This window comes from Drosophila miranda, chromosome XL (genome assembly GCF_003369915.1).
Source record: "Drosophila miranda strain MSH22 chromosome XL, D.miranda_PacBio2.1, whole genome shotgun sequence".
NCBI lineage: Eukaryota > Metazoa > Arthropoda > Insecta > Diptera > Drosophilidae > Drosophila > Drosophila miranda.
The window spans coordinates 21,972,091-21,992,774 of NC_046673.1; the positions used below are offsets into that span (position 1 = coordinate 21,972,091).

A 20,684-nucleotide genomic window follows, 5' to 3' on the forward strand; every position below is an offset into this window, starting at 1 on the left:
GCCTTGCTGCCCCAAACAATTCACGCCCGTCGAGTTGGAACGTCCGACGCGTACTTGGTTCTTCTCTTCGTCTTTGTGGATTTTGGCTGTTTCCCGCCCAGAAAAAATTAAGAATAGAATCACCAAGTTTTCCGTAGCTCGCGCAAAACCACCAATTGAAACAAAAAAACACACAAAAAATAGCAACAGAAAATGCCGAGTAAAACAAACAGAATTACAATAGTGCTAATATATTTGAATAAAATATATTGAGTCCCAAACCGTATCGAATCGGATATCGGTCTTGGAGAATATTTCAATTCCAATACGTGAAAAAGCCGCGCAAAAACTTTCAGTTTCGTTTTCCTCTTTCATTGCTGCCGGAACCGGCAACAGACGTTTGCGGTCCGAGCGCCAAACGAGACCGGCACGAGCAGACCGAAAAGGAAGGAGGAGAATAGCGGAAAAAGTCTAAGAAGGCGATAAAGTACCGTTTGTTCAGGAATTTCGTGATTTTTTGTGAATTGTTGCCAGACGGTAGTGCAGAAACGCCGAAACGCAGAAACAACCAGAACAAATCACAAAGCAACTACAAATACATAAAATAAAGCGTGAATTTTCCAGTGAAACACAATTTAACAAAAAAATATTCAAATCAAAACACCGGGAACGAAGAAAATTCTCGAAACCCCTGCACGGCAAAGCGCGCGTAATAGAAGGAGGAGCAAATTTTTTTTGGTGTCCCTTTTTGTTGGGTTGGTGTTTTCTCCCTGACGATCACAAGAAACGAAAATAGATTGAGAGAGAGAAGTTAAAGAAGAGCTGCAGAAATTCTAACAAAGTGGATTACAATTAATTTTTGACGAACTGGCTATATCCACGTAGATATTCCAGAAATAACGGGTTCCACTTGGAACACAGAGCCCTAAGGTGAGTTGAAAACAAAAGAAAAAGCTGTGCAGAATGAACAATGATCGGAACAGAACAGCGGAAAGTTAGGAACGCTATAAGTGTAGAATGCAGACATTACAGAGAACAGCGAAGAGGGTGGCATAGGGTAGAGTGCAAACAAGTGTTCTGTCTATTTTCTATTGTTGCTGTACTTTTTAATCGCACTTCACACACACACACATGCATGCATATGCATGAGAAGTTTGGGATTTAAAATGTAACGGGAACTAACGAAGCATTGTCATCTCACTCTAACGCGCAGCAATCCTACAAGATCAGATTCGATGGAGATAAAATGGCGAATGGTGGAATGGAGAGTGAAGCAAAGAGTGGTCGATTTTTGTTGTTTTGTTGTATGTTTAACATTCAAGGAAAGACAATTTACGAACAGAACAGATTTTCGGAAGTAGATTAAAGGATGCTCACATTTACAGTTACTTGGTTAATGTACTTACATGTGTGTGCATGTGTGTGTGTGTGAGTGGGACGGATTGTGCAGCTGTGTAAGGAGAGAAGAAAGAGAAACGTGAGCAGCCGGACAAATATATAGAAGCAATATATGGTATTGTGAATGAATATTATTATAAATAAATAAATAAAAAAATGAGCAATAATCAATAATATTAATCGTTGCTGCTGATCAAATTACCGCAGCAAAAGCAAATTTCTAACGCCTAAATCTCTATTCCTTTCCATATCCCCATCTGTGCAGCCAAATTCGCAAAGATGGCGCTCCCGTTTTTCGACTTCCCCGAAGGCTGTCTGTCGCAAATTCACATGGACGAGGAGTTCTTTAATGGCCCATTCAATATAGATGATATGTTCGGTGGCGATGCCCCGAGCATACAGAGCGACCTGGCCAAGATCGAGTCGCGCGAAGGCCTCGACTACTTTGACGATATGGAGGACATGAAGCCGGAGATCCGCAACGGGGACTGCATGTGGTCCGCCTCCTCCAGTTGCCACAGTAACGGCAGCGCCGCCTACAACAACAGTGCCGCCTCCAGCTACAGCGATGGCATCGCCATACCCCTGTCCATTGTAACAGGCGGGGCCAATCCCTACCAATGCCAACAGGAGGAGCAGCAACAGCAGCAGCAGAAGAGGCAGAAGCAAAATAGCGGCACCAAGCCTGGAGCAGAGGATCTCCCCGTGATTATCAAACAGGAGCCGCTGGACGACTACCTGCCATCCGTGGAGAAGCGTGCTCGCCTCAGCGTTAGCGGAAAGGCACAGACACAGTCGGAGAGCACAGCGTACGTTGCCGCCGATCAGCTGATCCCGCCCGGCGGAAGCCTACTCCGCAAGCGCAACGTCCTACTTCAGGGTAACCAGCGCTGTAAGATGGGCCCAACGGTGACCGAGACCAAGCCTGCGCCCAAATACCTTCGCCCCGACTCGCCCCCACACAGCATTCCCGATGAGAGTGCGCCGGAAACGGCACCCATGTTCCGCCACAATGTCGATCTGCGAGCCTGCGTGATGGGTAGCAACAATATCTGCCTGACCAGCGACGGCGATGTCAGCTGCATTAACCTGATCAGTCGGGAGCTGCAGAACGCCAACAAGACGTTGTTCTCGTTATTCCCGGTGCCGGAAATCAACGACGTTATGGACGTACTCAGCCAGGACGCGCAGCAGCAGTCACAGCAATCGCTGTCGATACAGCAGGCGTTGGAGGCGGCCGCCAATGCGACAACCGTCAAGGTGTCGCCCCCCAACAGCAGCTCTGACTACGACTCTGATGACGAGACCTATCGCGAAATACACAAGAGCACGATGCTCATGCGGCACATCAGCGATCACAGTTATACGCGTTGCAACGAGCTGGACGACAGACACGCCCCGGAGACGCCATCAGATTCGGGTAAGTGTTGACCCCTTCCCCGCATACCCATGCCCATATCCATATCCATACCCTTACCCATACCCTTACCCTAGCTGTAGCCTTAACGGTTTTTGCATTCAACTAGTGTGCTACCCTGTCAATGTGTGTGTGTGTGTGTGTGTGTGTGTGTGTTTGTGTTTGTGTCAGTGTGTGTGTAAGCGCGTGTGCTTGAATGTGTGGGTGCGAGGGAAGAACGATGACGCCCAAGTTGGAAGTAAAAAATCGATCGCCAACGCCTACGTCAACAGCAAACATAGTAGACACCGTTAGGCGTTACGCGTTACACACGCCCACGCGCGCACCGTCACTGACAGCGGCAGTGGCAGCGGCAGCGGCTGAGGCAGAGAAGCTAGCGTCTGTCTGGGGCAGTTTTCATTGATTTTCGCCATACCCCTGCCGTTTTCTTCCGCTTGTGCTTTTAGCTGTTTTCTCCTCCTCCTCCACCGCCCTTTCCTCAACCTTAACTCTCACCCGCCCTCCGAATGGCGGCGCCAGTCATGGCGTCATCCTCTCTCTTTACTTTTTTTTGTATTTCTGTTGGGAGCATCATCCCCCCGTCTCCCCAACCATGTCTTGCGCAGTGCTACGCCCAAAAGAAAACGTAGAAGAGAGATTCTCTCGCGCTCTTTCCGGGCGCAACACCCCATTCGGTTGGGGGGAGGCCACTGTTCAAGGATGTCTGCGACCATGCCACGTGGCAGACGGCGCTCACCTCTGCCTCTCACCAGCGTGTAGTAGTAGCAGCGCTGCTCCGGGTTCAATGGCTCCAAACTTTGGCGCGCAAAATTCATTGAGCAACCCTCGCTGGCGCGCACACTTACGTCAATATTATATATTTTACTACACGCCACTCTACGCTTTACGCTACTCTACGCTTACGCTACGCTACAACTACAACTAGCACACTGACTGCGCTTTGCTGCTGCGCTGATGCTGACTGCAGACGCTGACGAGTCGATTCCCCACCCCCCCCACAGTAAATTAAAGAGAGTGAGAGAGAGAGAGAGAGAGAGAGAGAGAGAGAGAGAGTGAAAAAGCTGCGCTTGCTGAATCTTCAATTGTTGTGACGGCGTCGTCTGTGTCTGTCTGTGTGCATTCGTCGTCGCCGAGTGCACTCACACCTAAAGGCAATAGCAGCAGCACTCGGGACTGCAGGGCAGGCACCGCACGTTTCGCATTTAGCGTTGTTATTATTTTCTTGTTGTTTTTGCTCTCTGTCTGCTGCTTATCTTCCCATCTATTTTGCTCACACTTTTGGGTGTTGTCTGTTACCAGGCGCTGCTCTCAATTTCTATTTGTGTTTGTGTGTGTGTGTGTGTGTGTGTGCGTGTGTGTGGTGTGCGAAAACGCCTGCAGAGGCGGCATTAATCGGCAACAGCTTTTGTACATACAAATATACAAACATATAATTACATTTTGTATCGTGGAATATGATTCAGAAACTGATCTTTCGCTTCTGTGCGGAAAAGAAGCTCTATTACTCCTACGACCCGTCTCATGCCTTTCCCATAAGTCGGACAGTTACATAGAAATTGCATCTCTCATACTAATGTAATTATTATAAAAGCTTGGAGAAGAGCTGCGTGGTGGTCAGTGCCGTAGCAACAGCAAGAGGAGGGCGTGTCACGTGAGTGTTATAGAAGCCGTTGGCAACAGTCTCTGCCCCATCGCACTCAACATACCATACGCACAATCGTATCTATAGATAAAGCGTGCGTGTTTGGTTTTTTTTTTTTTGGCATTTTTTCGCACCTTGCCCTATGCGTGTGGCCTGTGTGTGTGTTTCGATTCGTTTCGAAAAATGTTAATGAACGGAACCAAGGTCGCGCCAACGCTGCCGAAAAAAAGTGCGTAGAAACCAAAATGAAACGAAAAAAAAAAAATGGTTTTTTATGGAGAGACGAAACTTGAAGTGTTCATAAAAGTGGTATAGGGCGGGGGAGTTTGGGCCAGCTTTTGTCATTTCATTTCCCTGTTGGCTCCTCTTTTCGGGTTTTCACTTTCGCTTTTTCCTCCTCGGCGCCGTTTTTGCATAAATTGATGCCGCACAAGACCTCCCCCCACCACACCACCCCACCCCACACCATTCCGAATTCCGAATAAGAAAAAAACGTTTGCTGTTGCTAGGCGCGTTTTATTCCCCTTTGTGTGCGTGCGTGTGTCTTATCTCTCTCTCTCTCTCTCTCTTTCTATTGCGTCGCTGTGTTGTTGGCTTTATTCGCATACGGGTAGCCATAAATTGTTATGCTCAAGGTCGCAAGCAAAAAGCCCACGAAGAGAGCGCGAGAGCCAGCACGCCAGCACTTTGCTCTGCTCTCCCTCTCTCACGCACTTAGTGGTTTTTTTTCTCTTTTTTTTTTTTTTTTTGGCTATGCTAGCGTCGCTGCTGGCGCTCGCCAACGAGCCTCCCTTTTGGGGTCGTTTATGAGATATTTCCTGCCGCGCCATTTATCTCGTATACATGTACATATGTATGTATGTGTGTATCCACGCCCAAGAATGTTGCAAATAAAAAATGTTGCCAGACGCATTTTCATAATTTATGTTTGGGCTTACATTATGAATGTCGCAATGCGGCAGAGGGCGCCATCCGTCATATGGGGTGGTATTGGGTGGCGGTCCCGGAAAATGGGAGGGGCAAGGAAATGGCTCACTCGAGCTGATGAGTCACATCCTACGCCATTAGCAGGATCCACACAAACACACAGCTGGAAAAGCACTGGTCCAGACCTGCATTTTGAATCCACTCGAGCGCAGCCAAAGAAAGCTGTGCACAAATGATGCCAGAAACGAAAGACAAGAAGTCGCGTTGCGCGTGGGAAAAACTGCGAGCAGAGCAGCGGCAGCAGCAGCAGCAGCGGAAGCGATTACGATTGCTATTGCTATCCTTGTCTGTCTGTCTTTCTACAATTGTGGAAAACCGCAATCACTGCTTTTGCACTGCCCCCTCCCACTTTCGTTCTTCTTTCTCCATTTTTTCCTTCTCGGTTCGGATCAGCAGTGTCTGGGGCTGCTGGCTACCGGCTGAAAGAGCGACATGTTGCCGACACATGTTGCTAGTGCAACGAGGGGCGTCTTTTGACCTTTTTGCAAAAAACAAATTGAAACATGTGTCGTAGTTGTTGTTGCAACCATTTTAAATGTAAATGTCAACAGAGTTTGACAGTCACTGGAGAGGCGCGTGGGAAAGTGCCAAACAGTGCGAACAGGAAATGTCAGAGTTCATGTATACATATTGTACGTTATTCTAAGAATTCCAACGAATGAAATGAAATCATTTTCTTGCTGGCTGCTGAATGATCTAAAATCGAAAGAATTTAGGCCCCTAGCGACAATGAGAGCTTTCTACTGCCAGACAATCTGCGGTGTAGATAGAGAGTGGGAGCGAGATCGAGAGAGGAGAACTGTGTCATAAAAATCGCAGACGAAGCAAAAGCAAAAGGAAAATAAACAAGGAAGTAGAGGAAAATGGCAACAGCAACAACATTTGTTATTAAACAATTTGCAAGACGCCAATGTAGGCACAAAAAAAGTGGCGGGCGAGGGGAATTGAGGGATGACCAGAACGTACATTCTCATGCGCTCGAGTGTGTTTTTATTTTATGACTTATGGCACCGTACAGCTGTATAGTACAGTACAAGCTCCCCTTGTCGTCGTGTCCACTCCAGAAGCTGTCCAAATGGCAATGTCCGCCACAGAAGAGATTAATAATTCAATAGAAATTGAATCTTGAACAATAGACGGGCTTACCAGTCGAGAATTTTTGTATGACTTTTGTAGCAAGTGCCCACTGTGTCGACGCTGTTTCTCGAACTATCGCCATCGCCGCTGTGTATTTTTTTATAGGCTTTTTAAATAAAATTCTTGTATATATTACATCATTTGCCATTTCATTTTTATTCGTCGTCGTTGTCGTTGTCGTTGTCGTCAACCTCCGCCCCAAGCGTTCTCTGGGGGAGGAATGGACATTGATATTAGATACGCGGGGGGAGATTTCTCTCCCGCCTTTCATTTGCTGCATTTTTGTTGTTTTCTTTTGTTCTTATTTTTTTTATTGATGATGCACTTGTCCATTTTTTCGGGTCTCCCTTTTGCGCTGTCTGTCCGCCTGCCCTTTCGGTCTCTCTATTCCACTCCTTCCTCTCCCACATGCTAATTTTATAGGGCAAAGGGCTTCGTCGTCGTAGTCGTCGTCTGTGCTTATCACTAAACCCCTGCCCCTGCCACTGCCCAGTCCCTGCTACCGCACCCTTCTTACAAATGTTGCGCAACATGTGTCGAGGGCAGGGGGCGGCGGTGTGTGAGTGTGTGTGTGGGTGTGTGTGTGTGTGCATTTTATTTGTAATTGTAATCAAAAACAACAACGAGGCAGCTTCCTCTTTGTCATTCGTCTCTCTCTCTCTTCCTTTCTTCCTCTTTGATCTCAGCTTGCCTAGCAACAAAAGTTGCTAAGCTTTGCGCCGGATCTTTTGTTTGGTTTTCTGCTTCTTACAGCAAACTGGTTTTTCTGGTTTGCGAGAGCGCGTCTGAAAGAAAGAGAGAGGGAGGTAGAGCCAGCAGCGGTGAGGAGTTTACCGACGGCGCGGGGAAGCTGTGCTGTGTGCTTTGCCGATGAGAGGAGGGGAGAGGAGAGAGGATAAACCGTTAGTAAACTAAGGCAAAAGCTCTCCTCTTGATCAACCCTGTTTTGAATGCAGTTTTCTGAGAAGGGGAAGGGGAGGGAGGGCGAGACTGCATTGTTGATTGTTTGTCTTTTATTATTATTTTGATATCATTCTATTGCAATCCCCCCCCCCCCCATTCATTGTTTATTTCTGCCTCTGTTTCTGCGTCTCTCTGTTGCGCGGGTTAAAAGCTGTTTGTCATCGATTTTCATTAGAATTTTATTATTGTTGCCGAATGCAAAAGTTGTTTCGCTGTTTTTGTGCCCGACAACATTGTTGTGCCGCATTCCAAAGCTCGAGAGTCCAGTCTACCAGAAGCATCTTCTTTCCTGCTGATGCCCGTTGCACCCATCTCCGGCCCCCTTTCGGTTCTACCCTTTCCCGTCTTCCTCATTCTTAATGAAAAATGGCCGACGAGGCAGCGCGCATTCCTGCATTTGTCGGTTATGACGGGGGCAGGGGTGGGTGGTCATCTTGGTGGTCTGTGGCTTGTCTAGCCATGGAGTGGAATGTGGAATGGAACGATGACGTTGGCAACAAGGGAATACAAGAGAATACAAAACGGCAACAAAAACAAGTCGCGGCGTCCGTTTTTTGTACCTCGTTCTCGCTTATGTTATACCCTCTGCAAGCAAGGGTATGATTATTTTGGCCAGGTGCAAACGAGGCTGAGAGGCAAACCACATTTCTGGCTGCATCTGGTCCATCTGTGCGGCGTCTGAGGGGCTTCGAAAGGACGAACCCGCTCAGATCGGATCGAATAAGGTCGGAGAGCCAGAAGAAGAGTATCAAAAGCTTCGGCCCTTGGCGCTAGCATTGCTCTCTTGAGTCATACCCAGCCAGGTATCGCTTGGTTGGCTGGCTGCCTGCTGCTCCTGCTCCAACACCAACATCAACTCTAACTCCAACTCCCCCTGCTCTTCGCGTCGGGTCCCGCTCTCGCTCTCGCTCTCGCTCTCGCTCTCGCTCTCTCTCTGTACAGGTTTTGATTTCGTTGCGGTTTAAGCCTCGAATGCACTTGATCTTGCAGCAACTTGTCATCGGCCCATGGCATCTTTTACCGCCCTGTTGCCAGGTCTAAAATTCGTTACCCTTTTTTTTGTTTACTGTGTTTACACAGTTGTTTTTTTTTTATTATTATTCGTATTATTGAAAAACACAAAAAAAAAAAGTGAAAAGATGGCAAATATTGAAACAGTTGCGAGGCCTCTTAACAATTGTTGAACGAACAAATAGAAGAAATTCAAATGGAAAAATCGATTAAAACAAATGGGGAAAGAAGTAAAGCTTGCCAGCAAAACAAAAAAACGATTGAAACAAAAATTAAATAAAATGCATTTTGCCGCTGTCCACCCACGGTTGTTCCCCGCTGCAGCTTCTTCGGCTACCGACCGACAGTCTGCTGCATCGTTTTGGCGTAGGTTCAATGTACAAAGTGTGTGTGTGTGTGTGTGTGTGTAATAGCAACGGAAACGGTAAATTAGCAAAACGGAAGAGCGAGAAGGAGCGAGAGTAAGAGTCGGAGAAACGACTCTGCCCGACCGACCGACCGACCGACCTACCGAACGCCCACTCCTCTTTTAATGGCTCTGTTTGTTGCTGGGCGGAATGGAATCGCGTTATGTCAAGCAGAAAAGGGAAAAGAAGAACAACTAGCAGAAGCAGAAGCAGAGACAAATAACCGTAAGAAGGCGGACGGAGAAATAACAGCTACAGCTATGACGTCAGCGTGGAGAGAAAGAAGGGCGTCGCCACTTGAAATCCGTGAAAATCTATTGCTTCCTGAATTTCGATATTCTTCCTCCCTGATGACACACTAATCCGCTTTAGACCCGTCCCCCCCACTAAGCCATAACTACGTATGTCCCCACATACGCCCCTCCCCTCCCCCTTTAGGGGTCATTCAACTTGAAGAAGAAAAACATTTGCAGGGCTTTGGGTAATGAAAAACAAGCAAGAAAACAGCAGTTGTTTTTCGTTGAAATATAAATATATATATATCTGAATGCGTAGATAATCATGATCTCTATGGATATCTCTAACAATCTCTCTCTCTCTCTTTCGCCATCTATCTATTGCAGATGAGGAAATCGATGTGGTCTCATTCCCAGACAAGAAACAACAGCAATTCCCCGTCGGTGAACTGTCCCTGCTGGAAAAGGTGGCCCACCAAATCTCGAATGGCATTAACCAAAAGAAACAGCGCTACGGTAACTACATTATGCCGTATACGCCGGCGAGCAGTAGTCCGGTCAAGTCGGTGGCCAATTCCCGCTACCCCTCGCCCTCGAGCACGCCCTACCAGGCCTCCTCGCAATCGTACTCGCCCCTGACCGTCGACTCGTCGAATGCCAGCAGCAGCAGTAGCAGCAGCAGCAGCTCCGGCTACAGATGCGGCGGCGCCACCAAGGGACACAAGCGCTACTACCTCAAGTTCAGCGGCAACGGTACCGCAACCGCCGGCAGCAGCGCGGGCAGCAACGGAATGTCCGTGCATAAGATGGCCAGCAACAACAACAACATCAACAACAACAACAGCAATAGCAGTAGTCGAATCATCAGCAAAAAGTGCCGCAGCAAAAAGTCCAGCCCATCCTCTTGCTCCTCCTCGCAGCTGGGCTCGCCGGTGAGCATCACCGAGGCGGATGCCTCCAACAACTGGATGAACAGCACCATGAACAGAATACCCAAGCATAATTCTGTCGCTAACGTGGCCCCACTCGCACGCAGCAGTCAGCGGTTCAGCGTGGACGAGGCCGACACCATCGAGAAGCGCAACCAGCACAACGACATGGAGCGCCAGCGACGCATTGGCCTGAAGAACCTGTTCGAGGCCCTCAAGAAGCAGATACCCACCATTCGGGACAAGGAGCGCGCCCCCAAGGTGAACATACTGCGCGAGGCGGCCAAGCTGTGCGAACAGCTGACCCACGAGGAGCACGACCTGGCCATGGAGTACCAGCGGCTCAAGGAGAAGAACCGCAAGCGCCAGGAGCTGCTGGTGCGCCTGCGCGCCGCCTCCACAGTCCATACAGTGACTGATGAGAGCCGTAAGTGGGTTGGTCAGAGACCCAAATAGACCCAATAACGAGTCTTGTTGGGCGCAAGTAGATGGGGGATGATGCGGCGGCGTATTTGTAGGGCATCAGACCGAACGATATAACGAATATGATCTATGATATACTAGCGTAAGGTCTTTATACGTTCGATACGGTTTACTAACCATATTATAACTATATATCTTCTTTTTTTTTTTTTTGCTCTTGACTTTAAGCATTTTTTGAAACTTCAATATCAGTTGGTAGGATACGATCTAAGGACTATAGTAGGACTAGTGGCCATTGTATATATTTGGGGCCTTGCTTTTTCACTTTCAGACCCGACATTGGAGTGATTTATCAAATTTGATTTATTTAATGTGATATATATAATTTTCTGAACCCAATTAGATTTTGTTGGTGTCTTGAGGAGATCGAATCAAGGAAGAGGTCAGGTCAGATAAAGGAGGAGGAGGGGGAGGAAAATTAACGAAAACTGTTTTATGGAATCAAGTTGAAGTTTCATATAGGTACACGTAAATATAGGCTATAGGCTATAGGCTATAGGCTAGGATTAGGATTATAGCCCAGGGTTAGGAGCCTGTACTCTATAGGTTAGGTTATTACACTTATTATTATTATTATAATTTTTTTTGAATTAGCTACTTAACTTTACTTGAAGTAAAACAGAACCGGAACGGGAAACGGAACTGGTACCGGTACCGGTAGAGAACCAGGACAATGAACCAATCAATGAAATGAAATGAAAAGAAAAGGAAACGAAAACGAAAACGAAACGGGAAAGGGAAACAAAACGGGAGAACGGAAAACAGACAAAAGTTACAACGAAAGAGCCACAAAGAAAAAGAGAAGGAGGAGACCAAGAAGAGTGCGTGAAGAAATGAGGAGTGGAAAGAGGACGAGGACGAGGAAGAGGAAGGTACGAGCGGCAGGATATGGGGGATATAGCTGAAAGTAGAACTTTGCTTGCCTCAGAAAAGATAATCCCAGCCCATATCCTCGCTCAACACACACACACAGACACATATACAAGGGGAAACTTGATTCAAATTTCTTGTTCGATAGTCGATAGTCGATAGTGTTACTATACCAGACTATACGGTACACGGTTTGGGGATCTATCCTATGCCTCTGCACACGCATATGCATATGTATCTATATTTATACGATATAAAGAAGACGCATCCCTTGAGAAGAGAAGAACACAACTACCTATACGGAAACACTTGAATGCTTTTGCTTAGAAAGAAACACCTACCCAGAACCAGAACCAGACCGGAAGAAACGCTTTTTATACACAAACACAAACAAATACACCCAAGAAATACTTGAACGCTACTGCCTATAGAAAGAAAATACATTTTATTTGCTATGAAAATTCGCATACACATATGCATATGCATATATATATATATACAACCGGAAAACTTGTACAACTATTATACATACATATACAGAACTTTGATTTTTGTTGTTGTATTTATAATTTTTATAATTTTTTTTTTTTTTTGCTATATGTAGAATATTCTTTTTTAACCCGATAACTATGCATATGAAATGCGCGAAACTTAACGAAAGAAAGAAGAAAACACACAAAAAAACTAGAGAGGAGAATTAAGAGAAATTGATGGAAAACTATTTAATAGTGCTACCACACCCTAGAGAAAGAAAAGGGAAGAGAGGAGCGGAGCGGAGCGGAGAGGAGAGTAGAAGCTGGCTGCAAAGTTTGTTGTTGGAGATAGCACCCCCCCACCCCCAGATAACACCCCAACCCCAACCCAAAACCTAGACCTAGACCTAACCCAAGAGAACTCAAACTTTTGTGAGCTGTTTAACTGTCGATTTTTGCTAATAAGTTATAGCCGGGTAATATGTTATATATGATTAACGATTAAACCAATGGTTTACACGCATATATATACAACCATATATATATATATATATATATATATATCAACTATATAACCACTATATACAAATATCTATATATATATACTACTAAACGAAAGAAAAAGTAAAAGAAGTTAAAAGAAAAAAAGAAACGTAAGCGAAACTATAAACTACAATTCAAAGGAAATGTAAACTGTTATTTAGGTTTAGACACAAAGAAAAAAAAAAAAACAAAAAAAAAAAAGATATATAATTGATGACCAGATCTATATATACCATATAGACTAGGGCGTGAGAGACAGAGAGGGATAGAGGGAGGGAGGACGGAACGCGACGAAGGCAAGCAAAAATGTCTATAATTTAGAGTGAAGTTTCAACGAAATTTAGACGTAGACCTGCACTACACAGATAACCAACCCATATGCCTGGCAGATTGATATATTTCTTAAACATACTATTTTTTTTTTTTTTTGGAGACATCATTACATATTTTCTTGGATTGTTTTACGCCGCCGCACATTTTTTTTTAATACTTTTTTTGTTTTGAAAAAATTACTAAAAATTACTTAAAGATTTAAAGCTATTTTCTATTATAATAATTAAACTAAACTACAAAAAGCACTGTTAATCGAGAAAAATAATACCACAAGCAACAGAAACAAGCGATTGAACATGGTATATAATTATTATTATTATTATTTTTTTTTTTTTGGTATTGTTTTCACAAATGTGTACACACTGTAAATAGAAATCTCGTTAAATAATAGTTACACACACACACACACACAAACACACATACACAAAAATACACTAAAAAAAAAAGAAAAAGAAACCGAAAATATGCAAAGTAGAAACAGAGAGAAATATTTTTGTAAGAGCCGGAGAGAAAACACAAAGCAATAGACTTAAGCGAAATTGTACAACGCGAAAAAGAAACCGTAAACAAAGCAAAACCAACTTCAATAAACCAACAACAAAAAATACAACTACAACTACACCTACACCTACACATGCATATAGATATATATATACCTATACTATATGTATACCACACACAAAAATACACACACGAATGCACCTAATTTCCTATAGTACATAGAAGCAGAAATAGTTTAAACAAATCCTGTTTTCTTTCCATTTCTATGATTTCGGTCGAAACGGAGAGAAACAGAAAGAAAAACCGTACAAATTTATCAAACAATAAACAATAAACAGAAAAAACATAAATGTAATGACAAAAAGGAAAACACATTTTTTTTTTGTTTGTTGCAATTCAGAAACCAACCATTAAAAAAAAAAAAGCAAAAAAAAATAACAAACGGCTACAGACAAAAGTGAAGCATTTCTAAAAATTAATTCTTGAATTTCGATTTAAACGAAAAACGATACAAAACATGAAAAACTATGACCAAAACCAAAATCCTCGCAAATGAAACAAAAAAAGATGAGACATTTTTTTTGCTTATACAATACTTTAAAAATTGAAACATTTATGTTTATATATATATATTTTTTTATGATTATGGAATTTTGTATATGTATACAAACACACAAACTACTATTTGATTTAGTTTTAAAACACTATTATTAAACAAAGAAAAAAAAATTAAAAAAAAAAACAATTAAACAAATGTAAAAACTTATGTAAAAAAAAAGGGAAAAAATTCTTTGGAACAAAGCAAAAAAAAAAAAGAAAAATGTTAAAAAACTGAAAGAAAATGTTTGAATAGGCGAAGAAACCAACCTACAGACGAGAATGAAAGAAATATTATATTTTTTTGGATTTTTTTTTTGGAAATTATTTTCAAAGAATTATTTGGTTGAAATTGACCGCAAAATTTTTGTTCACTTTGGTTATAGCTTATTAAATATACAGAACTGGCAAACAGAATCCGCTAAAATTATATATAAATATATTATCTAATATTTTTAACTCGTTATGTAGTTACCTATTAATGAAAAAACCCATTGAATGCGAAGAAAATGAGAAAAGCAAAAACAATAAATTACATTTTATGTACCTCTTAAATGTACGATCTATACATAAACATAACACACACACACACAGAGAAACTTAATAAACACACAGCACACACACAAACACACAATTATATATATAGAGAAATCAAACGTTTTAATAATTTTTTTTTTCTTCAAAATTTATGATTACCGCATTAAACAATAAAAATATTTCAACATACCAAGAAAAAACGTCAATTTTTAATTTGTTTTTATTTTTTTATTTTTATTTTTATTATTTTTTGCAATGCAGACCCTTATCATGATGGTGTCCCACTGATGATCATTGATCAAAGAAACAGTGTGCCCTCGGAAAAGCCTTGGAGATTTTCTTAATTTTTTAGCACGCTAAAAGAAAAGATTTGATTTATCAGAATCGGTTGACTCTTGTATGTCTTATGTGTACAAATGTATATCTAGAAGCCAGAAAGATAATGGTTTGGAAAGCTTATCCTTTTCTTTTACCATATATTTTGTTCTCATTAAGTTTTGCAGTGCGAAAAAAGATAAACACAGAGAGAGATACGGAGGGAGATGGGAAATATAATTCAAGTGATTCATTCGCAATGATTCACTTTGTGGGGGATTCATGGGGTCGATGGTGGTGCGGGTGGGGGCTGGAAGGCGGGAAATTGCTTTTGTCGCCGTTTCTAATCAAGCGGGGCATCACTCTTTTGATTCAGCGGGGTGTTGGCCACGCCCACTGCCACACCAATTAAGTTAATTCAATAAAAATCGGCGTTGTTGTTGCGAGTTTAATAAAATCAGCGACGACACACAGACACACACACACACACACACACAGAAAAGCCGGCCGGTAGAAGCGGCAGAACAACAAAAGTACAATAATAATAATAATAAAATAAAATTGTATTTTTTTTCTGCGCTTTTTGTTTTTTTTGTACTATGTATTATTACTTTACTACAATCATTCAGTTTCAGTTTCAGTTTCGGTTTCGGTTTCGGTCTCGTTGATTTTATTTTATTTTAATTTATTTTTTTCTTTGCACCGAAAAGAAAACAAAAGATGAAAGCGAAATCTGGTGGCCAGCTGACCGATGGGGTTAATGCTCTACTTTGTGAATATAATAATTAATTTTTTAGTTAATTGTTAATTATTCACCCAAAAGTTTTCAGACAATTCCATTGTATAAATATGGTTCCCATATCTGGTAAAAATTCGTGGTAAATTCTAATTTTTATGTTTTTAAAGCCATGATTTTATCCATCGATACAACTTTCAAATATTGCTTAGAATAAAATATATTATTTTTGTAATTTAAAAAATAAAAACATACATAAATTATTAGAACTAAAGTGATATTTAATTCATTAGAATTGATTTATTATTTGAAAAAATACTACACAACATTTTAAATTAATTTTTAATTTAATAATTTATAGATTCGTTTTAATTTTATTTAATTTGTTGTTTGTTTTTTGAGTGTTTAAATTGAAGTATTCCCATCAATGACACAACTGGTATCAGAATGGGCATACCCTGCCCCCGGCAAAGGGTACACAGATCAGTAGCTGGCAAACACACACACTCGCACACACACACACACATAGGCAGTCGCATGAACAGACATAATCAGGGACAGGCGGATGGGCGGACAGACGGACAGAGACAGCAAAATTGGCGTGCACAATTGTTTAACTGCAAAAAGCACACACACACACACACAAACACACACAAACACACACACCCAAAAAAGAAGAGTCTAACCAGCAGCATTTGTTTTTGTACACTCTGACCGCGGTCGGTCGCTTTATTGGGTGAAGGTCATGCCAGACTGCGCTGCTGCTGCGCCTGCGACTGCGACTGCCACTGCGTCTACTTTTGTTTATCTTTGTTTTTGCTTTTGCCTTTGCCTTTGGCTTTGCTGTTTTTTTCCCCCCACTTTTATTTTGGTTTTTGGTTTGTTTTTATTGCTATTCTTATAGCTTTTACTTACTAACTTTTGCTTTCAACGGCTTTTCGGCTTTGTTTTTGGGGGCACTGGGAGCTCCACTTGGGAGCAGGGAGGCAGGCTCAGTGGCAGGGATTGGATTTTGGGAATATAGAATAATATGTTCTCAAAGATTAGGTGGGATTTCGTCAAAGGTCATGGTTGTCACAGGCGAAACTTGAGAATGTTAGTCCGTTATTCTCCAATTGTTAGTTCCCTACATTGTATAGGGCATCCTTCCCGACGGTCACACCCAGTAACAGACAGTTCATTCACACCTGGTCTATGAGTCGATCACTACACCGAATGTCACAGTTCACACAGGCAGTAAATCACTGTTTCATCCGTGACTCGCGTCGAGTGTAGACGCAATTAACTTTTTGGACTCGCATTTCTCAGCGGGTTTTTGAGTTAGTTTTTGCTGTTTTGTTGCGAAATTCATAAATTTACCGCCTCTGCCCCTCGCTCTCTCTGTCTCTCTCACTCCCTTGCTCTTTCTGCACATGCGAGGCGCGTGTGTGTAAAGTTATTTCAGTCACTGTTTAGCGTATATTTTTGTTAATTTATTGCTTAAATTTGATTTGAGTTGGCAAGAACTGGTCACTGGGCAGATCTGGAAATTTGCTAGACCCCAAGGTCGCACACACACACACACACACACACAGCTACACACAGAACTAAGGTAACGCAGAATCAAAAGTACAAAATAGTCATAGAACCAAAAAGAAACACAACCTGTAAATAAAAGGCACAGAAAATATTGAGAAAAATACAGAAAAACTAACGATTAAATATTTAAGGAAACCCTAAGGATAAATGGCATAAATCGGGCAACAATTAATGCTTATAGACAGCTTTAAACTACACACACAACAGAAATCTAGAAAGACAGAAACATTCAGAAAAGATAGAAGATTGAGTGCTGAATAAAAAGTAGGATAACAGATAAAGAATTAACTTTTGTACATTTTTGTATTTTTTCGAAAATATTTCATAAATGTGTGTGTGTTTTTTTATATACCTATATTCATGCCTATATGTAGCATACAATATTATATTAAAATACCAAAATACTTGAAGTAAAATTATATATTATACACACACTATGTAAACATTATTCACAAACAATTATATAGAAGTCACAACAAATTAAATATATACCATGTAGATATATGTATACAACATAAAAAACTTTATAGAAACCTAACAAATTTGTAAGAAGTCGAGCGGCGAATACGTAAAGAACAACTGAAACTTAATCCAAGAAAGAGACAAACTGAAAGAAGAGCTTAAACGAAAATAGAACTTGTGTAAAAGAGTAGGCAGAGTGGAAAACGAAATGAAATAAACGAAACGAAGCGAAGAGCCACACACAAAACAAACATAAGTGCGTTTTAAGGGTATTCATAGGACGTACATACTAGAGCCCTGCTTGAATGCTTTCGAACATTACGAATCCTTCATTCAGTCCCATCGAATCACTAAAAACCAACTAGCGAATTAGTTCTCTCTACCAGAAAATCAAATGGAGAGTGAGAGAGAAACAGAACCGAAATTTTAGGATTTTGATTCGTTCAGTCAGTTTGGGGCGAGCGAAAGAGAAAGCTGTCCGAACGAAGCAAATACCGAATCGCTTCGGTTGCCCGTTTTTGCAGGGCTCTAATACGTACATTATATGGGTTGGATCAACTTTTCAGCTGGCTACAGGATTGAAAGCCTCCTTAGGCCGCCTAGAATTATCTCTAAGCTGAGAGCTTTGATAGCTCTGAATTGCTTTTGGTACTTAAACACGACAGAGCTAATACATTTTTAGAGAGAGGGATGAGCCTTCCCCCCAGCTCACTTGCTTCTATTACAGGTCCATTAAGAAACTGCCTCAACCGTCCTATCCGAAGAAAGGAAGCCGAACCCTTTGGTTTCCCAGGGTCGGGCAAGGCCAGAAGATTTGGGAAACCGACTTCTCCTCTTCGTCCTCCTGGCTTCTGCGACTTCTGCAGAAGACATTGGAAGGGATTGACAATCTAGAGATGTGTGTCCCGTGATTAGTCGGTTTGTTAGTCTGTTTAATTCTGCCTATCGGATAATATAGGAAGGATATTACTTCTTCTTTATAACTAAAAATAGTTTATCCACTTATTGATTAAAGATGTCTTACAATTGATTTCATATTGAGAAGGCTTTGCTCTTGGAGTTTGGAACGATCCCTCGAGCGTTCTCACATCTGGACTCCTGCCTTCGTTTGCCGACCGGCTCGTGTCTCGAAGTGGAAGGCACGGACGATCGTCGTTCGTTGTTCGGTTTCTCTTTCTCTGTATCTCTCTCTTTCCTTCACTTGCAGATTTCTTTGCAGACAGATGCAATCGAATGCGTTTCCCAGGGGCCAGCTGTAAGTTTGCAGACGTTGTTTTTTGCTTTTGTTTTTGTTTTTATTTTCGGGGGGTATAAATGTCACATAACTGGTCTGAACAGATGAGAGAGCCGAACCCCCTTGTTAAAGTTTTCAGCACGATGCTCTGTTTTTGTTTCTTTTTCTTTTTTAATTATGTATAGATTTTAGTGCCTTGCAGCTTGCGGAATAATGCGAATGGGGATGGGCAAGGGAAGCGGCTGCAACAGGTGCAAGTTCTCAATCGATGGAGTCAACAGTGATGAAATGAGGGCGCTTTAATATTGTACACTACCATCATTTGGGGTATGTACAATATCAGATGGAGATGGAATACGAAAGTTAGCTTAGAGGCAGAGACCCACTCCGATCTCTACACAAGCTGCACAGCAGAGCTGAAGTACTGATTGATTTCCAAAGCAAAAGAAAGGGTAGTCTGGCCGACAGGACGAGGCAGTGCAAGGTGTTAGCTAGGCGAGGGCCGCACAATCCGCAGACACCGGAGACCTCGGCACACGTAAGGGGTATACTGATTAGGGGCCCGACTATTAGGGCACGAGGCAGAGCTCTGCTGTGCGTGCGTGCTGCTGGTGCCTTAATTGAGCTTAATGCAGGTCGAGGGGCCCAGCCGGGGCCTGTGGACGGACGGATGGATAAATGCCTGCTTGCGAGACAATTGTGGTCTGCTTCCACCTTTATTTTAATGATGACATTGGGGGCCCAATCAAAAGATCCGCAGCGAGTACTCGAAATGATCGCCCAAGGATCGCCTTTGTGGCAGACCGTCCTGACAATTATGAGATTTGGAACGGGGAGTCCGAGATGGTCATGACTGTTTCTAGTTCGGTTTGGATGCCACTGCCCATCCATCATTAGTGGACAGAACTGTTAATGGACGATGGAAGACGATTCTGCAGAGATCTGGAGCTAAATGTGAATCTAGGATTAAAATCAGACCTCTATCATTTCGATTAAAGCCATCATCATAAATATACGATTGGAGGTAGACTTCTACTAAGTACATCTTGGTTCAGATTTAGGTTCTGCTATGCCCTATATCGAGGACAGCTATGGTGTTCACATCTGGAAAGATATGCTACTGATCTGTATGATCGGTGTTGTATGTATTCGTTTTTTAGATATTGAGAGACAACCCTAGGAAACCCTATTGATCTCTTAGCAGTACCAGTGCAGAGGCCTGTCCGTATATGGATGTCTTAAGCTTTTAGCAGGGATCTAGGGAATATTTTGTATGTTCTGGCGGGCAGCATCAAAGAAAACCTGAGGGTTTCCCTAAGTCCATCCTAAGCTAATACTGGGAGTGGAGTAGCCATTTCAATATTCCACTTGAGTTCTAGGTAGAAATCTAGCTCTGGACTCTGAAGATGGTTCCGGCCGATAGTGAAGGATTGGTATTATCTCGGGTCTTCTTGGAAGTGGCCCAACGGTTTAATGGCGCGGCGCCTCTTCTATCCGTGTGAAGCTGAAGGTTGAAGGTGAATGTTGAATGTTAAAGGTGAAAGTGCCATAAAAGATGGGACATCCTGCATAAGCATATATATATTGCCATAAAAACTGTTTTTGTGCCACTTCTCGGTGTCTGGGTCGACGATCGTAAAAACACTTTGAGGGCAATGCCAAAGATGATGATAATATATAGGTATGTACATAGGAACTTGTAGTACTTCCCTTTTCCTACCTTACCCTCCCTTCTGGGTTCTACCTGGTCGCTGCTGCAGGTGTTTTTCCTGCCACAGAGACGAATCAGTCAACTGAGTGAGCAGTGGATACCAATTAATGCTTTATTGAAACTGTTCTCGTATTTTCCGGCCTTTCTTCTCCTGGCTTTCCCTGTGGCTGGTTTTTGTTGAGTTAATTACGCGACTCATGGAAAT

The 20,684-nt window shown here is 42.6% G+C and overlaps 1 protein-coding gene across 1 annotated transcript; it reads left to right on the top strand.

Annotated features, from left to right (window-relative positions):
- Nucleotides 1-14,051, top strand: LOC108161498 (myc protein). The gene is made up of 3 exons (XM_017295776.2): nt 1-909; nt 1,643-2,797; nt 9,565-14,051. The coding sequence occupies exons 2-3, from the start codon at nt 1,657-1,659 to the stop codon at nt 10,560-10,562; spliced, it is 2,139 nt and encodes a 712-aa protein (XP_017151265.1). The 5' UTR covers nt 1-909; nt 1,643-1,656; the 3' UTR covers nt 10,563-14,051.
- Nucleotides 14,052-20,684: the final 6,633 nt, after the last annotated feature.

Coding starts and splice junctions, on each gene's coding strand:
- LOC108161498 (XM_017295776.2), top strand. CDS start 1,657: ATGGCGCTCCCGTTTTTCGACTTCCCCGAAGGCTGTCTGTCGCAAATT. Junction 2,798..9,564: donor GGAGACGCCATCAGATTCGG/GTAAGTGTTGAC, acceptor TATCTATTGCAG/ATGAGGAAATCGATGTGGTC.